The 14,372-nt window shown below is 47.5% G+C and overlaps 1 protein-coding gene and 1 long non-coding RNA gene across 2 annotated transcripts in view; one reads left to right on the top strand and one right to left on the bottom strand.

Annotated features, from left to right (window-relative positions):
* Window positions 1–1,696: 1,696 nt before the first annotated feature.
* Window positions 1,697–14,372, top strand: part of rdh10a (retinol dehydrogenase 10a) — a 24,391-nt gene continuing 11,715 nt past the window's right edge. Inside the window, exons 1-2 of the mRNA XM_024140482.2 lie at window positions 1,697–2,472; window positions 3,119–3,354. Coding sequence (XP_023996250.1) covers window positions 2,172–2,472; window positions 3,119–3,354 — 537 coding nt within the window. The 5' untranslated portion in view covers window positions 1,697–2,171. The remainder of the gene's footprint in view (window positions 2,473–3,118; window positions 3,355–14,372) is intronic.
* The window catches only part of LOC139025033 (uncharacterized), a 32,035-nt gene continuing 24,588 nt past the window's right edge, over window positions 6,926–14,372 (bottom strand). The window contains exon 2 of the long non-coding RNA XR_011476467.1: window positions 6,926–6,982. This is a non-coding gene — a long non-coding RNA (uncharacterized lncRNA). The remainder of the gene's footprint in view (window positions 6,983–14,372) is intronic.

Here is a 14,372-nt window from a genome sequence, read left to right as displayed (position 1 = left end):
CCTGTATATAGCTACTGAGCCTGGAATGTCCCTTATATGCTTACTGACCCTGTATATAGTTCCTGACCTGGAACTGACCTTGTATATAGCTATGACCCCTGGAACTGTCCCTGTATATAATGCTACTGACCCCTGGGAACTGTCCCTGTATATAGCTCCTGACCCTGTATATAGCTCCTGACCCTTGTAAGTCGCTACTGACCCTGGACTGGTCCCTGTATATAAACTACTTGACCTGTATATAGCTCTTGACCCTGTATATAGCTACTACCTGGAACTTGACCTGTATATAAACTACTGACCCTGTAAATAGCTACTGACCTGTATATAACTAGCTGACCCTGGAACTGACCCTGTAATATAGCTACCTGATCCTGTATATAGTTACTGATCCTGTATATAGTTACTGTCGCCTGTATATAGCTACTGACCTGTGACCTGATGTCTGACCTGACTGATTATATAGGCTACTGACCTGGACTGACCCTGTAGTACTACTGATGCTGTATAGCTATGACCATGGAACTGACCTGTATATAGCTACTGATCCTGGAGCTGACCTGTAATATAGCTTACTGACCCTGGGGACTGAACCCTGGTATATAGGCTACTACCCTGGTACATTTACATTTACATTTAAGTCATTTAGCAGAACGCTCTTATCCAGAGCGCCTTACAAATTGGTGCATTCACCTTATGAAATCCAGTGGAATAACACTTTACAATAGTGCATCTAACTCTTTTAAGGGGAGGGGTGGGGTTAGGAGGATTACTTTATCCTAGGTATTCCTTAAAGAGGTGGGGTTTCCAGGTGTCTCCGGAAGGTGGTGCTTTGACTCCGCTGACCTGGCGTCGTGAGGGAGTTTGTTCCACCATTGGGGTGGCCAGAGCAGCGAACAAGTTTTGACTGGGCTGAGCGGGAACTGTAGCTTCCTCAGAGGTAGGGAGGCGAGCAGGGCCAGAGGTGGATGAACGGCCTGAAGGTACGGAGGTGCCGTTCCCCTCACAGCTCCGTAGGCAAGCATATATATAGCTGTATATAGCTACTGACCCTGGAACTGTCCCTGTATATAGCTACTGACCCTGTATATAGCTACTGACCCTGGAACTGTCCCTGTATATAGCTACTGACCATGGAACTGTCCCTGTATATAGCTACTGACCCTGGAACTGACCCTGTATATAGCGTAGCTTACTTACTTACTCATTATCAATAAAAACTATATTTTTTTAATATATAGGCTGTACTTATTGAATAGAATTACAATTGATGTGTACATGTTGACTGGTTTTACAAGACATTGGATGACATTTTAATTTAATTTATACATTTTCATAACTTTAAATCTACTCATGTAATAAACAAAAAAACGTAAAATCGTCATCAGTGACAAACGCTTTTGTAAAGGTGCCACATTTACAGTTAGGTTATCTTTCCAAAGTCGGAACGTTGTTTTATTTAATTACTAAAGGAAAAGGAAGACAATTTCTTAATAGATTTCCCCTCTATTTTCATTCATCTGACAATACTTCAAAAGTCCTACAGGTGGCACAAGAGAGCTCATCCATTCAACCCCCCAGTTTCCACTACGCGCCTTTCATTTTACTAAAGATAAGCCACTCTCTATTTCTGTCAGGCGCAGCCGCCCTCGTCCTATTGGGGTCCATTGATAGGCAGTGGTTAAAAAGCGCATGAGCCGCTGTTATGTTATGAGAGCATTGCAGGACTGTCACTGCTACGGATGGAAGGGCGCAACACAGTGGCAGTATCTACACGCAACTCCGTCCTTACTTAAGTCTATGCGCACTTGTGACAACTGGGACTGTTTTGCGAGATCGGGAAGCAACTTGACAAAATCAGCAACAAGTTTTTTTTAAACATTTGTTGAGCCTAGCATTCATTGATTCAGTCAATTTCTGCATTCTTTTGCTGTCTTGGAGTAGAATAATTTATTTGAAGAAAAAAAAAATCAGTCCAGTAGACCTCTATTCTATTCAGACCGTTTGTTTCATAAACAACACGGACAATATTAGTTTACAAGTCCTTTCGGTAGATAGCCTATTTATCACAACTTTGGCTGCTATAACTCATTTAAACCACAGTAAAGCAAAAACGGTGTGTGCTTTCTGTACAATATTATCTCCGTTCTCTCATTGCCATCGCGTTGAAGATGATGAATTCTATGGTCATTTTAGCGGAATTTTTCGTGGTCATCTTGAAAGTGCTCTGGGCTTTTGTTACCGCCGGGGCGAAATGGGTGGTGCGGCCGAAAGAGAAGAGTGTGGCGGGACAGGTGTGTGTAATCACCGGGGCTGGAAGCGGCCTCGGCCGGCTGTTCGCCAAGGAGTTCGCTAGAAGACGGGCTGTACTGGTGCTATGGGACATCAACAGCAAAAGCAACGAGGAGACCGCGGAGTTGGTGAGGGAAATCTACCGGGAGCTGGACAGTGAATCACCGATGTCCAAAGAAGGTGAGTTGCCTGAAAATATCTGTCATCCGATTTTTGCAACGCGATTTTTTAAAATGCTTGATCAAATATTGTCTGGTCAGGCGGGACACCCTAGGCGTTATTCTATTGATCGTAAAATTGTAATAACAAGATTGTTTAAACATGTGTTTTTAAGCCAAATAGCCTATTTACTGTCGACTCCGTTTATTAGCATATAAGAGCACATTGCTGCAGCCTTGATGGGCAGCTGGGCTACATCATTCTGAGGAGAACTTCAGTCGGTAAACTATTCGTGGGTACGGTGCGCTCGCCACAGGGCAGCTCCCTGTCTTAAAGTCCTCTCTCTCGGTCCCTTCACGGTGGGTCTGTGCTAGTAGCCTACCCAGTCATTGCCTATAGGGGCGAAAGTGTATAGGCTCATGTTTGACCTACCACCACACACAGAGTGCTCAACAGCTATAGAGGGCTGAGAATAATGTTTCAGAACGGTTGCATGGCAGTTAAAGGGTCTGTTTTGTCCATAAACTTGAAAAGAAAAGTTATTTTTCCATGGCTTGATTTCTAAATGTGTTATTACCTTATTCTGATTTGACTGTCTGCCTTCCAGTGATGTACTGTGGTGTGGTCGTTTCTCACTCCCTCTCTCTTCCTCACGCCATCGATCCAGGAGCAATAGCAGGGTTAGAGGAGGTGCTTCCGTTCAAGCCGCAGGTGTACACGTACGTGTGTGACGTGGGCAAGCGGGAGAGTGTGTACTCCACGGCGGAGAAGGTGCGTCGGGAGGTGGGCAACGTGGACATGTTGATAAACAACGCCGGCGTGGTCTCTGGTCACCATCTCCTGGAGTGTCCTGACGAGCTGATCGAACGCACCATGGTGGTCAACTGCCACGCACACTTCTGGGTGAGTCCCCCACGCCTACTGTACTGTCATCCCTGTCCCCCACGCCTACTGCACTGTTATCCCTGTCCCCCACGCCTACTGTAGTGCACTGTTATCCCTGTCCCCAGCGCTTACTGTAGTGTCTCCACTGTCCCTGTCCCCCACGCCTACTGCACTGTCATCCCTGTCCCCCACGCCTCTGTAAGCTGTTATCACTGTCCCCTGTCCCCCACGGCTACTGACTGTCACCTGTACCCCATGTCCCCCACGCCTACTGTACTTGTCATCCCTGTCCCACGCCTATACTGTACTGTCTCCCATTGTCCACCTGTCCCCCACGCCTACTGACTGTCATCCCTGTCCCCCACGCCTACAGTACTGTTTCACTTCCTATCCCTGTCCCCCACGCCTGTACTGCTACTGTCATCCCTGTCCACCCACCCTACCTGTAACTGTTCATCGCCGTGTCCCACGCCCTTATGCTCACTGTCCCCGCCACTGTGTGTCATCCCTTATCCCCACGACCCACTGACTGTCATCCCTGTCCTGTCCCCCACTACTCTACGTGTCACTCCTTGTCACGCCATACATGAGTGTCACCCTGTTCCCCACGTCCTTACTGTACTGTCATCTGTCCCGTCCCCACACCTACTGCAACTTCCCCAGTTCTACTGTATCCCTGTCCCCAAGTTACCTTCACTGTCAATCCCTGTCTGCCCCGCCTCGTAAACCCTGTTACTACTGTCATCCCTGTCCCCAGCCTAACCTCACTGGTCATCCCCTGGTCCCCACGCTTACGTTACTGTATCCCTGTCCCCCACCCTACGTACTGTCATCCCTGTCCCCACAGCTACGTCACTGTCATCCCTGCCATCCGTCATACTGCTACTGTCATCCCGGTCCCCCACCTACTTACTGTCACCCTGTCCCCCACGCCTACTTATGTCATCCCTGTCCCCCCACCTACATTGCACTGTCTATCCCTGTCCCCGTCCTACGGCAGTACTGTTCATCCCTGTCCCCCTACGCCTACTTAGTGATCCAGTCCCTGTCCCCCAGTACTTACTGTCATCCCTGTCCCCCGAATCCACTTCCTACTTACTGTCATCCGTCCCGCCACTCATGACATCTTCCGGCACTTACTGTCATGCCCTGTCCCCACGTACTGCTACTGTCCAATCCCTGTCCCCCGCTACGCTACTGTCATTCCTGTCCCCCATACGGCTACCTACTTCATCCCTGTCCCCCCAATCGTTCTACCTGCTTACTGTCATTCCCTGTCCCCCTACCCTACTGCTACTGTCATCCCTTGATCCCCCATACCTACTGTTATCCCTGCCCCCCATACCTACTGTACTGTCATCTGAATCAATATCACTTTCATTCCCCAATAAAAGGTGACTGATGACAAAGACTTATAAACACCATAATTTACCAGGTCAAATTCTGGTTCCTGTTAATGTACTACAAATTGAACCAGAGAATTGACTGGTGAAATGAGTAGTTTAAAGTTCCCGAGGTGTCATCAATTGCAGGTCGTAAAATGAGTTTAAAGTCCCTTTGTCATCAATGGGTATTTTTATAGTTTTTTTTTTCTGTGAATGCTGTATGATTAATTGAATACTCGCCATGTTAGTCAGCATAAGCGAACCCACGGTTATTTAAGCATCCATTTGTCATCTGAAGTGTTTACACTAAAATCTACTCCGTCTAGTGGATTACAATGTTATAACAAAGTGACATCATCGGATTCTCCAGAAGCTCTTATCTTCGAGACGCACTTGTATCCTGATGTTTTTACTGCTCTTGACAAGCTTCATAATATGGATTTTTCTTCCATAATGTTGTATTCTGCCAAACTACTGAGTAATTAGGGTGCGTGTTTAATTTAGGAAGCATGCTCATGTCTATGCTGTGGAAAGTAAATGACCATAAAATAGTTACCCTGTAATCTTCGTCTGTGCCAGGACAGCTCTTTCCTCTCCCAGCCTCAGAGAGCTAGAAGAGTCGGTGGGCTGGGGTTTTGGTTTGATGTTAACAAGTGAAACAAGCTGGTTTGGCAGCAGAAAGGGGTTAATGTTCCAAAATGGCACCTTTCCGATTATGTGTGCACTACTTTTAAACCAGAGCCCTATGGGACCGTGCGTACAAAGTAGTCACTTCTATAGGGGAACCATTTGGAACAGAAGAGAACTTCATCCATTTGTTTTCCCTCTTCCTCGCCTGCCACATTTGATATTTATCTGCAGACTAGGATGACCTCCGAGAGATGACGGAATTGAAATGCACACGTCTCTTGTCCTAGTTTTAGTGGTGGATTGACCAACGGAACATATTTTAGGAAAACGTACGCAGAGCAAGAACGATCTTGTACCGTACTTCACACACACACACACACAACACACACACACACACACACCAACACACACATACACACAACCACAACACACACACACACACACACACACACACACACACACACACAACAACACACACACACACACACACACACAATCTGCTTGACCAGAGTAGTTAATTAAAAAGCCCATTTGAAGAGTACAATCTGTCTGCAGGGTGGAGATGTTGAGGGGGGAGGAGGGTCGCTTGTTTGTATTAGGCCCCAGTTGACCCCCCCCCCCTCTAATTAAAGCTACATGTTAGTAACAAGTACTCATTCTGAAGGGTGCGTTAGAGCATTAGTTGAATCACCACCCTGATGGTGGGCAGTTGTGATGGGGGCGGGGGGGGGAGGCAATTAGTTCAAAACCTGCAGAAGATGACCCCCCCCCCCCCCCCCCCCCCCCCCGAAGACCAGGAAGCTCTATTTATAAGCACAGCAATGGACTAAGTTGACGCTTTACAATCACATCGGCCATATTGTTGTTTGTTCTATGCCAAGGGCTACGAGGACAGGACACGATGATTGAATGGAGTGTTTGTTTGCCACAGGGACTTTAGAGTGGAAAAACTGGTTACCGTTGCGTTATCAATCACCCCATATTCGATGTGATGCAATATTAGCATTTAGCACGAAACAGTCTCTTGTGTATTGTCTGTCAATGTACATGTAGAGAGACGGGTTATCTAGGACCGCCCATGAACTTCGTGAAGAGTCCCTGGGTTATGAGGAGAAGGGTTATAGACTTCCTCTCCCACGCCCAACTCCTCTCAGCTCTCGTTACTGTGTAGTATTCTCACTTGCACCCATTTTTAATTTAAATGGGGATGCACTATATAGGAAATAGGGATGCAACCTATATAGAGATTTAGGTTGCCTATATAGGGAAAATAGGGATGCCACTTCGAATCCAAAGTTGAATGTAGTAGTCTAGATTCTCCTGCTTCTGTTTTCTTTGTTCTGTGACGGAAGGAGGGGGAGGCAGGGAGGGGACGGAGAGAGGGAGGCAGTGTGGGTAGATGAAAGCAGGTTCTAATGAATGGGGACAGACCAGCATGTCAGAATGGAGGATTGTGGTCTATTAAAGACACCAGAGTTTGCTGCGGTTTTGGGTTTTCTGGAACCCGATTTTATTTTATTTTTTTGCCTTAGCTATTAATATGGAGATTCATGTGCCCATAGGGCTCTGGTTAAAAGTAGTGCACTATGTAGGGAATAGGGTGCCATAGGGCTCTGGTTAAAAGTAGTGCACTATGTAGGGAATAGTGTGCCACTTGGGTCCTCTTTGCTCTTACACAAACACATGCAAGCCGGTGTCGTAGCTCACTACATGCAGATGGTCCTATCACACACAGAGCTTTGATATGTGTTGTGTCGGTAGGCTATAGCAGGTTGTACACAACTATTGTACTGTTCCATATTATGACTCAACAACTAACCACAAATGGGATTTAATGCTAGTCATATATAGTTGAGTAGGACGTTAAAACCAGTTTAGGGGATATGGTGCTTTCTAAAGCTTTAAACTGCTTTGTGGATATTACTAAACAGGACATTTTTATTTCCTCCACACAGCGTTTGCCAAAAGAAGGGATTAAAATCAGGGGGAGAGAGGTCCGGTCCCTCCGTTTCAGTTTTAGTTTACACAGGAAGGGAGGGAGGTGATTCCTTCCCAGCTCTGCTGCTTTCTCAAGCCTGTCATCTCTCTCTGTTTGGACATAAACAGCCAAAAGCACATTTCTCCTCCATGTCTGTTCGAGGTTCATTTTTTATGAGGAAAAAGTAAGAATAAATGTTTTTTGTTTTTTAAATCCTCCAGAAGCCTTAATTCTGTTTTCTTTCTATGTCTAAAGTTTACAGATTATTCCAATGACTATCCCGTAACCAACGACTATCCCGTATCCCGTAACCAACGACTATCCCGTAACCCGTAACCAACGACTATCCCGTAACCCGTAACCAACGACTATCCCGTAACCCGTAACCAATGACTATCCCGTAACCAACGACTATCCCGTAACCAACGACTATCCCGTAACCAACGACTATCCCGTAACCAATGACTATCCCGTATCCTTAACCCAGACACTATACCGTAACCAACGACTATAGTACCAATGACTATCCCGGTAACCACAATCGACTAATCCACATTCCCGTCATCGACTTCACGGTACCACACGACTATCCCCGTAACCCATACGGCTATCCTGCAGCCAGCTCGGCTGTTACCCGCACGGAACAGTAAAGATAAATATCAGAACTCCTCCATCCTCTAAAATGTCTGATCAGAGTCCACAACACGTACGTGCAGCAGGGTTGTAGAGTCTTGGGACTGTCATTTTCATACTTTTCTAATTCTCAGCACGAGCTCAACTCATTTCCCCTGTCAACAACATTCAAATGAGTAGAGGAATGAGTACGCGGAGGCAATGGGTGGTTGGGAATTTGGGAGGTGCACGTCGAGCTGACCACCCCTCCCCCACGGACGGTGGTCTCAGAGCCGCATGCTTATGTCACAATGGGAGGCCGGACTATCGCGTCTCTGAGTCTGGCCCTTTTACAGTGAAGTTTGAAGTGTTCCCCTTCCCTCTCTGGCCTCTCCAGCAACACCAGCCGTTTCCTCCCCTCCCTTCTCGTCCTCTCGTCCTCTCCTCCTCTCCTCCTCTCTGCTCCAACGTGACCTGGCAGTGGGTTCACTGCACTGACTCCATCTGAAATGGTCCAACGAGTGTGGAAACAAGACGAAGGGAGAGAGAAGGGGAAGGGCAGAGTCCAGATGGGAGAAGGAGAGCGGGGGGCTGAGAGAGATGGGGTGTGTGTGCACGTGTTTTTGGATAGCACGGTTTGAACGGAGCCCCGATGGAGACGTGAACAGGAAGTGGGTGGTTATCTAAGCATGATTCTACCAGGCTGCACACACACACACACATACATACATACATACATACATACATACATACATACATACATACATACATACATACATACATACATACATACATACATACATACATGCATACATGCAGTGCCCTCCCCCGTGTCCACCATGGGTCCCTGATGGGTCCCTGATGGTCCCAAGGCCTGATTCAGAGGGCCCGTCCCGGCCCAGGATGGATGCAGCTGTATGGGAACCACCCAGCCCCGCTCTGACCAGTCGGTCCCGCGTCACGGATCAGACGTCACTTCCCTCTATTCTTGCGTTTGAGGAAGAGGAGGGGCTATATACGGACACGCCTGGTGCCCGAATGGATGCCGACTCTCAGCTGTGCGACACACGAGGAAACTAAGGGATTCTGTTCAGTCAGCTGTCCTGATGAGCCCGGTATTGGCCTGGTAGTGTCGATTTAGAATCAGGTTAATGTATATGGAAAGTTCTGTCTGGAGTACAGAGAGGAGCGGAGAGGGAGAGAGGAGGTACAGTGGTTTCAGCCATGACTCATTCACAGTTTAACATTTTAATGTCATTTTAACAGATGCTCCTATCCAGACCCATTTACAGAGTCCCTCTTCTGAATTGTGGTTCTGAGTAGTGGAGATAACCATGGATAAGTCACAATATATTGATCAGGGAATTCAACAGGAGAGAGATGCAGTGTCCCTCGATCTCACAGTGCTCATGCAGTGTCCCTCCAACTCAGTGCTCATGCAGTGTCCCTCGATCTCACAGTGCTCATGCAGTGGAAGTTCATCTGGAGGGTGGCGGGAATGAAAAGAGAGCGAGAGAGAGGGAAAGGAAGGTCGTCACTTCCTCTCCCGTCACTTCCTGTCCCGTCACTCCCTACAGGCTAGATTAGACGAAAGTGAGTTGCTGTCTGACCCACTTATGTGACAATTGGTTTCTTGTCTGCGGATCATGGGCTTGACGTGATGCCAAGCGACAGGAGATAAGTTCCCCTCCCTGCATTCCTGCCCGGACCGGAGAAAGGAGGCAGCCAGGCAGAAGGGTCGTACTTGACTGGTTTTATATGAGCCCTCCCTGGGCTCAGGGCACCTGTAGGCTGGCTGGGGTAGGCTAGGCTAGGCTGGGCTGGGCTGGCTGGGCTACGCTACGCTGGCTGGGGTAGGCTAGGCTGGCTGGGCTACGCTACGCTGGCTGGGGTAGGCTAGGCTGGCTGGGCTGGCTGGGCTAGGCTAGGCTGGGCTACGCTGGCTGGGCTACGCTACGCTGGCTAAACACTGTTGTCCTATTCAGGAAGGGGAGAGTACTGGTGTCCTATTSAGGAAGGGGAGAGTACTGGTGTCCTATTCAGGAAGTCTGTGCTGGAAGGGAAGTTGCCTTGAGGTTTTTGTAGTGGAGTTTCAGGGAAAGAGAATTGACTATAGCACTATTAAGGGTTTTATGGGTTTTCTATGCATACATGATTTCATAATGAAGCAAATTAAGGATGATTCCCTTTTTGGATGGCCGTTTTAATCATTCTCATCCCATGATCCCACACTATATAGACACACCTGACTGTGTCCTCCTACTTTAGGAATCCGCTTCTGTCGCTATGACTACACAAACCCTCCACTTTCTCAAGCCTCAATCAATACAGCAATCAAAACAAAATGTCCTTATGGGTGTTTTCTTTGACCAAGGACATTGTGGTTCTGTCTCCAGCCTCCGGGTTAAGGTTGGTCCTTCTAATTAAACGACCATCTGGCCTTTCTCTAGCATTTGTTCATATTCCTGTTGGCCAGGCGCTAGCACTAATGCACTCTGACACCCCAGCTGCGAGCAGCTTTGTGTGGGCAAGATTGTCTTAGGGGTATGCAGCAATTAGAGGCAGGCAGCGGGCAGGACCCCCCCCCCCCCCAAAGGGGCCCGGGAGGCCGAGTGGCTCTGTTGGTGGGGGTAATTAAGCGGAACTGAGAGCGTTGAGGCCCAATTACGGACCTCTCTGATGTAAGACATGAGCCCCTGGTCGATTTCCACAGGGTTCGTGTCTGAGAGGTCGCCAGAGGTCGCAGGCCGACACGCCGGAGATGCCATGAGAAGCAGGGAATCATGGGAGGGCTGGGGGTTTGGGCAGAGAGCGGAGTGGTCCCTGTGTGCTTGCTAGGAGATTACCTAACTAGAGAGAGAAACAACTCTTGTCTTCCCTCAATCTCTGACCTCACAGTTCTGCCCTGAAAGCCAAAAACTTTTCAATCGCAGTTTACCAGAAATGTCTTATTTTTCCTGCCCTGATGGCAGGCAGGCCCAGTCATTGTGCTGCTGGATCAAATCAAAAACAAGCCTCACTCCCTCCTTTCCCCCCTGTACATAATGATGCAGTGTGGGAGTGGGTTCTGGGTTGAGTGAGTTGGCTGGACCAGGTACGTGTATATCTCTGCTAATGCTCAGTTTGCACGCATAGCCCCACCCACACACCTCCCATCTTGGCACGGAGAAGCCTCTGTCTCTGCTCTTTGCCCAGTCCTGATAGTCCTTCTGGCAAGTCCTCCCCCTCCCTTCCTCTCACCCAACGCCACATCCCTCAAATAAATTGAATATTGTAGCAAATTCAGATTTTAATGTCCTGGAAAAGTGCAGATGTTTGGTTCTGCCTGCATCAGATCTTATTCCAGTAATCTACCTAGCTTACTGTAGCAGAACAGAGTACACCACCTTACATTACCATGGTCTGCCTGCCAGTTCTTTAAATCCCTCTATTCCCCCCCTCCGTAGACCATAAAGGAAGATTGGCTGGAAGTGATTAATGCTCCTTCTAGCTTCATACATAACAGACACAGAGGGAGATATCTACACCAGTCTGGTTATCAGACAGACACAGAGGGAGATATCTACACCAGTCTGGTTATCAGACAGACACAGAGGGAGATATCTACACCAGTCTGGTTATCAGACAGACACAGAGAGATATCATAATACACAGTGATCACGGTACCATAAAAGTGTGATTGTGTCCCAAATGGCACCCTATTCCCTATATAGTGCACTACTTTTGTCCAGAGGGTAGTGCACTACTTTTGTCCAGAGGGTAGTGCACTACTTTTGTCTATGATCAGTGTGCTACGTGATGACCTCTATATACGGAGCAGAGAACTCTGAATAATAAACAAGACTTCTACTAGTCACTCAGCATATACTAGCACGTTTTACAGTACATTTACGCACACTTTTACCAGTTACATTTACAGCACGTTACAGTACATTCACAGCACGTTAACAGTACAGTTACAGGCACATTTTTACAGCACATTACAAGCACCGTTTACAGTACATTTACAGCACATTTACATCAAAACATTTACATGCACATTTACAGTACATTTCAGAACATTGTAGTTAAAGGTGAATGTAGTTACAAAGGTAACTCATTACTGAACCTGTATTATGACTAGTCCAGGGCGTGCCCTAGCCTAGTGAACTAACACCCTAGCAGGTCAAACTCATGGGCTATTGAGGTTATGGAAATGTTAGTTAGATTTAGGTCATTATGTGTCAAACCCCCAGCCACCATCACTAGACAGTATTGAGTAAGTTTATTGATGACTGTGGTTAATGAATACATGAGCATTGACTAAGGGAGCGAACAGCTAGATTGAAGGAGGATGGATGGACAGATGGATGGCAAGCTTGTGATGGATGGATGGCTAGATAGCATGGATGGAATGGCTGTTGTGGATGGAGGATGGATGGATGACTGGCTCCTGTGTGGACTGTTATAGAATGGATGTTATGGCTGTGTGGACATGGATAGATGGATGCTATGGCTGTGTGGATGGAGGCTAGATGGATGGCAATGGATGGATGGATGGCTAGCTGTGTGGCATGACATGATGGCTAGCTGTGTGGATAGAGGTCGATGGATAGATCGAGGATAGGATGGATGGAGCCGCTAGATGGATGTGGATGGATAGGATGGATGGATGGCTGTGGGGATGGATGTGGGGGATGGCTGGATGGCATGTGTGGATGGCTGGGATGGGATGGCTGTGGGGATGGATGTGGGGATGGCTGGATGGATGTGTGTGATCATGGGCTGATGGATGGCTGGATGGCTGTGGATGGATGTGGGGATGGGCTGGATGGATTGTGTGGAATGCTGTATGGATGGTTGGATGGCTGTGGGATGGCTGGCATGGATGGCTGTGGTGGGGTATGTGAATGTACTGTGTGAAGTGATTACTTGTACTGTATTGGTTCTGATCATCTCTCTATTGTTTTGTTTGTTTGTTTGGCTGTTTGTTGTTTGTTTAGTTTGCTGCAGCTGCTTTCTCCCCGCTGTACTCTGAAACACTGTCCCCCGTGGTGGGGTGTGCTGTCGTGTGTGTGTGGTGTGTGTGTGTGTGTGTGTGTGTGTGTGTGGTGTGTGTGTGTGTGTGGTGTTGTGTGTGTGTGTGTGTGTGTGTGTGTGTGTGTGTGGTGTGTGTGATTGTGTGTGTGTGTGTCCCTGCAGCACCCAAAATGCGGTGATAGCTGTGTTCCAGAGGAAAAGACCTGCGGAGAGAATGACCTCTTACATCCTCAATGGAGGGATCAGGTAATAGCGGTATAACCTCTGGACCTCTTACTATACACTATCTAAAAATTGCTCTCTGTCTTCTCTCCCTCGCCCCTCTGTTTCTCTCTCTTCTCTCTCTCTGTTCTCTCTCTGTCTCCTCTCTCTGCCCCGTCAGTTTTCTCTCTCTTCTTCTCTCTCTCTTCTCGGTCTCTTTCTCTCTCTCTCTCTCCTTGTTTCTCTCTCTCTCTCTCTCTCTCTCTCTCGCCTCTCTCTCTCTCTCTCTTCTCTCTCTGTATTTCTTATCTTCTATCTGTTCTCTCTCTGCCTCTGCCAGTCACTCTCTTTCTCGTCTCTACTCACAACTCTAATAAGCCACAGCTTGTAACGAATGATCCTGCTGTTAGTAAAACAACACAAGAAGCTTCACGTTTCACCTTCCATAGTAAACACAGAAGAAATTGACCAGAAAGGGAGATCTGTGAAGAGGCAAATTGAATTAGCATATTTCAAATGGTTTGACTTGGTTGGTGGTTGATGGTGACTAACTAGTGTGTTATATAGTGTCTATATATACATGGAGCATGCTCTTTGTACATCAGGCTCAAAGGATCCAATGCGTAACTGGCTCGTGATCAAAGCATTCTGGCCTTGTTTTAACTGTAAATGATTTATGACTTGCCTTCCGTTTGAGGTTTAAGGTTGTGAATGTGAGAATGTGTTGCCAGTGTGGAATGGAAAAAACCATATCCTGTTATACGGTCATACACCCACTCCCACATATGCACACAATAAACCACGGCAAACCCACAAACCACAAAGGACTGGTGTTCATAGAACCTGCGAGTGTTTGGTCTCAGTAGAAACTGTGCCACTCAGTGACATGTATGGGCCGTTTTTAAACCACTCAGAACATGTTTCCTAATGGTTGAATGGTTTGAGTTAAAGTTAGACACCATTCACACAACAACTCTGGCTGAAGAAGACATCCTAGGTCTTCTCTGTGGTATGGATGAGTCCAGGGCTGACATCCTAGTCTTTCTGTGGGTTTGGGATGAGTCCACCGGCGTACATCCTAGTCTGTCTGTGGGTTGATGAGGTCCAGCGCTGAAAACATCCTTTAGTCTTTCTTGGGTTTGGATGAGGTCCAGGGCTGACATCTAGTCTGGCGTGAGAGGGCCATGGTAGGGCTACTCTCTCTCGGTCTG

Source organism: Salvelinus sp. IW2-2015, unplaced genomic scaffold (assembly GCF_002910315.2).
Source record: "Salvelinus sp. IW2-2015 unplaced genomic scaffold, ASM291031v2 Un_scaffold2161, whole genome shotgun sequence".
NCBI lineage: Eukaryota > Metazoa > Chordata > Actinopteri > Salmoniformes > Salmonidae > Salvelinus > Salvelinus sp. IW2-2015.
The sequence above is the reverse complement of the archived record's forward strand: the minus strand, read 5'-3'. Positions and strand labels throughout refer to the sequence as shown.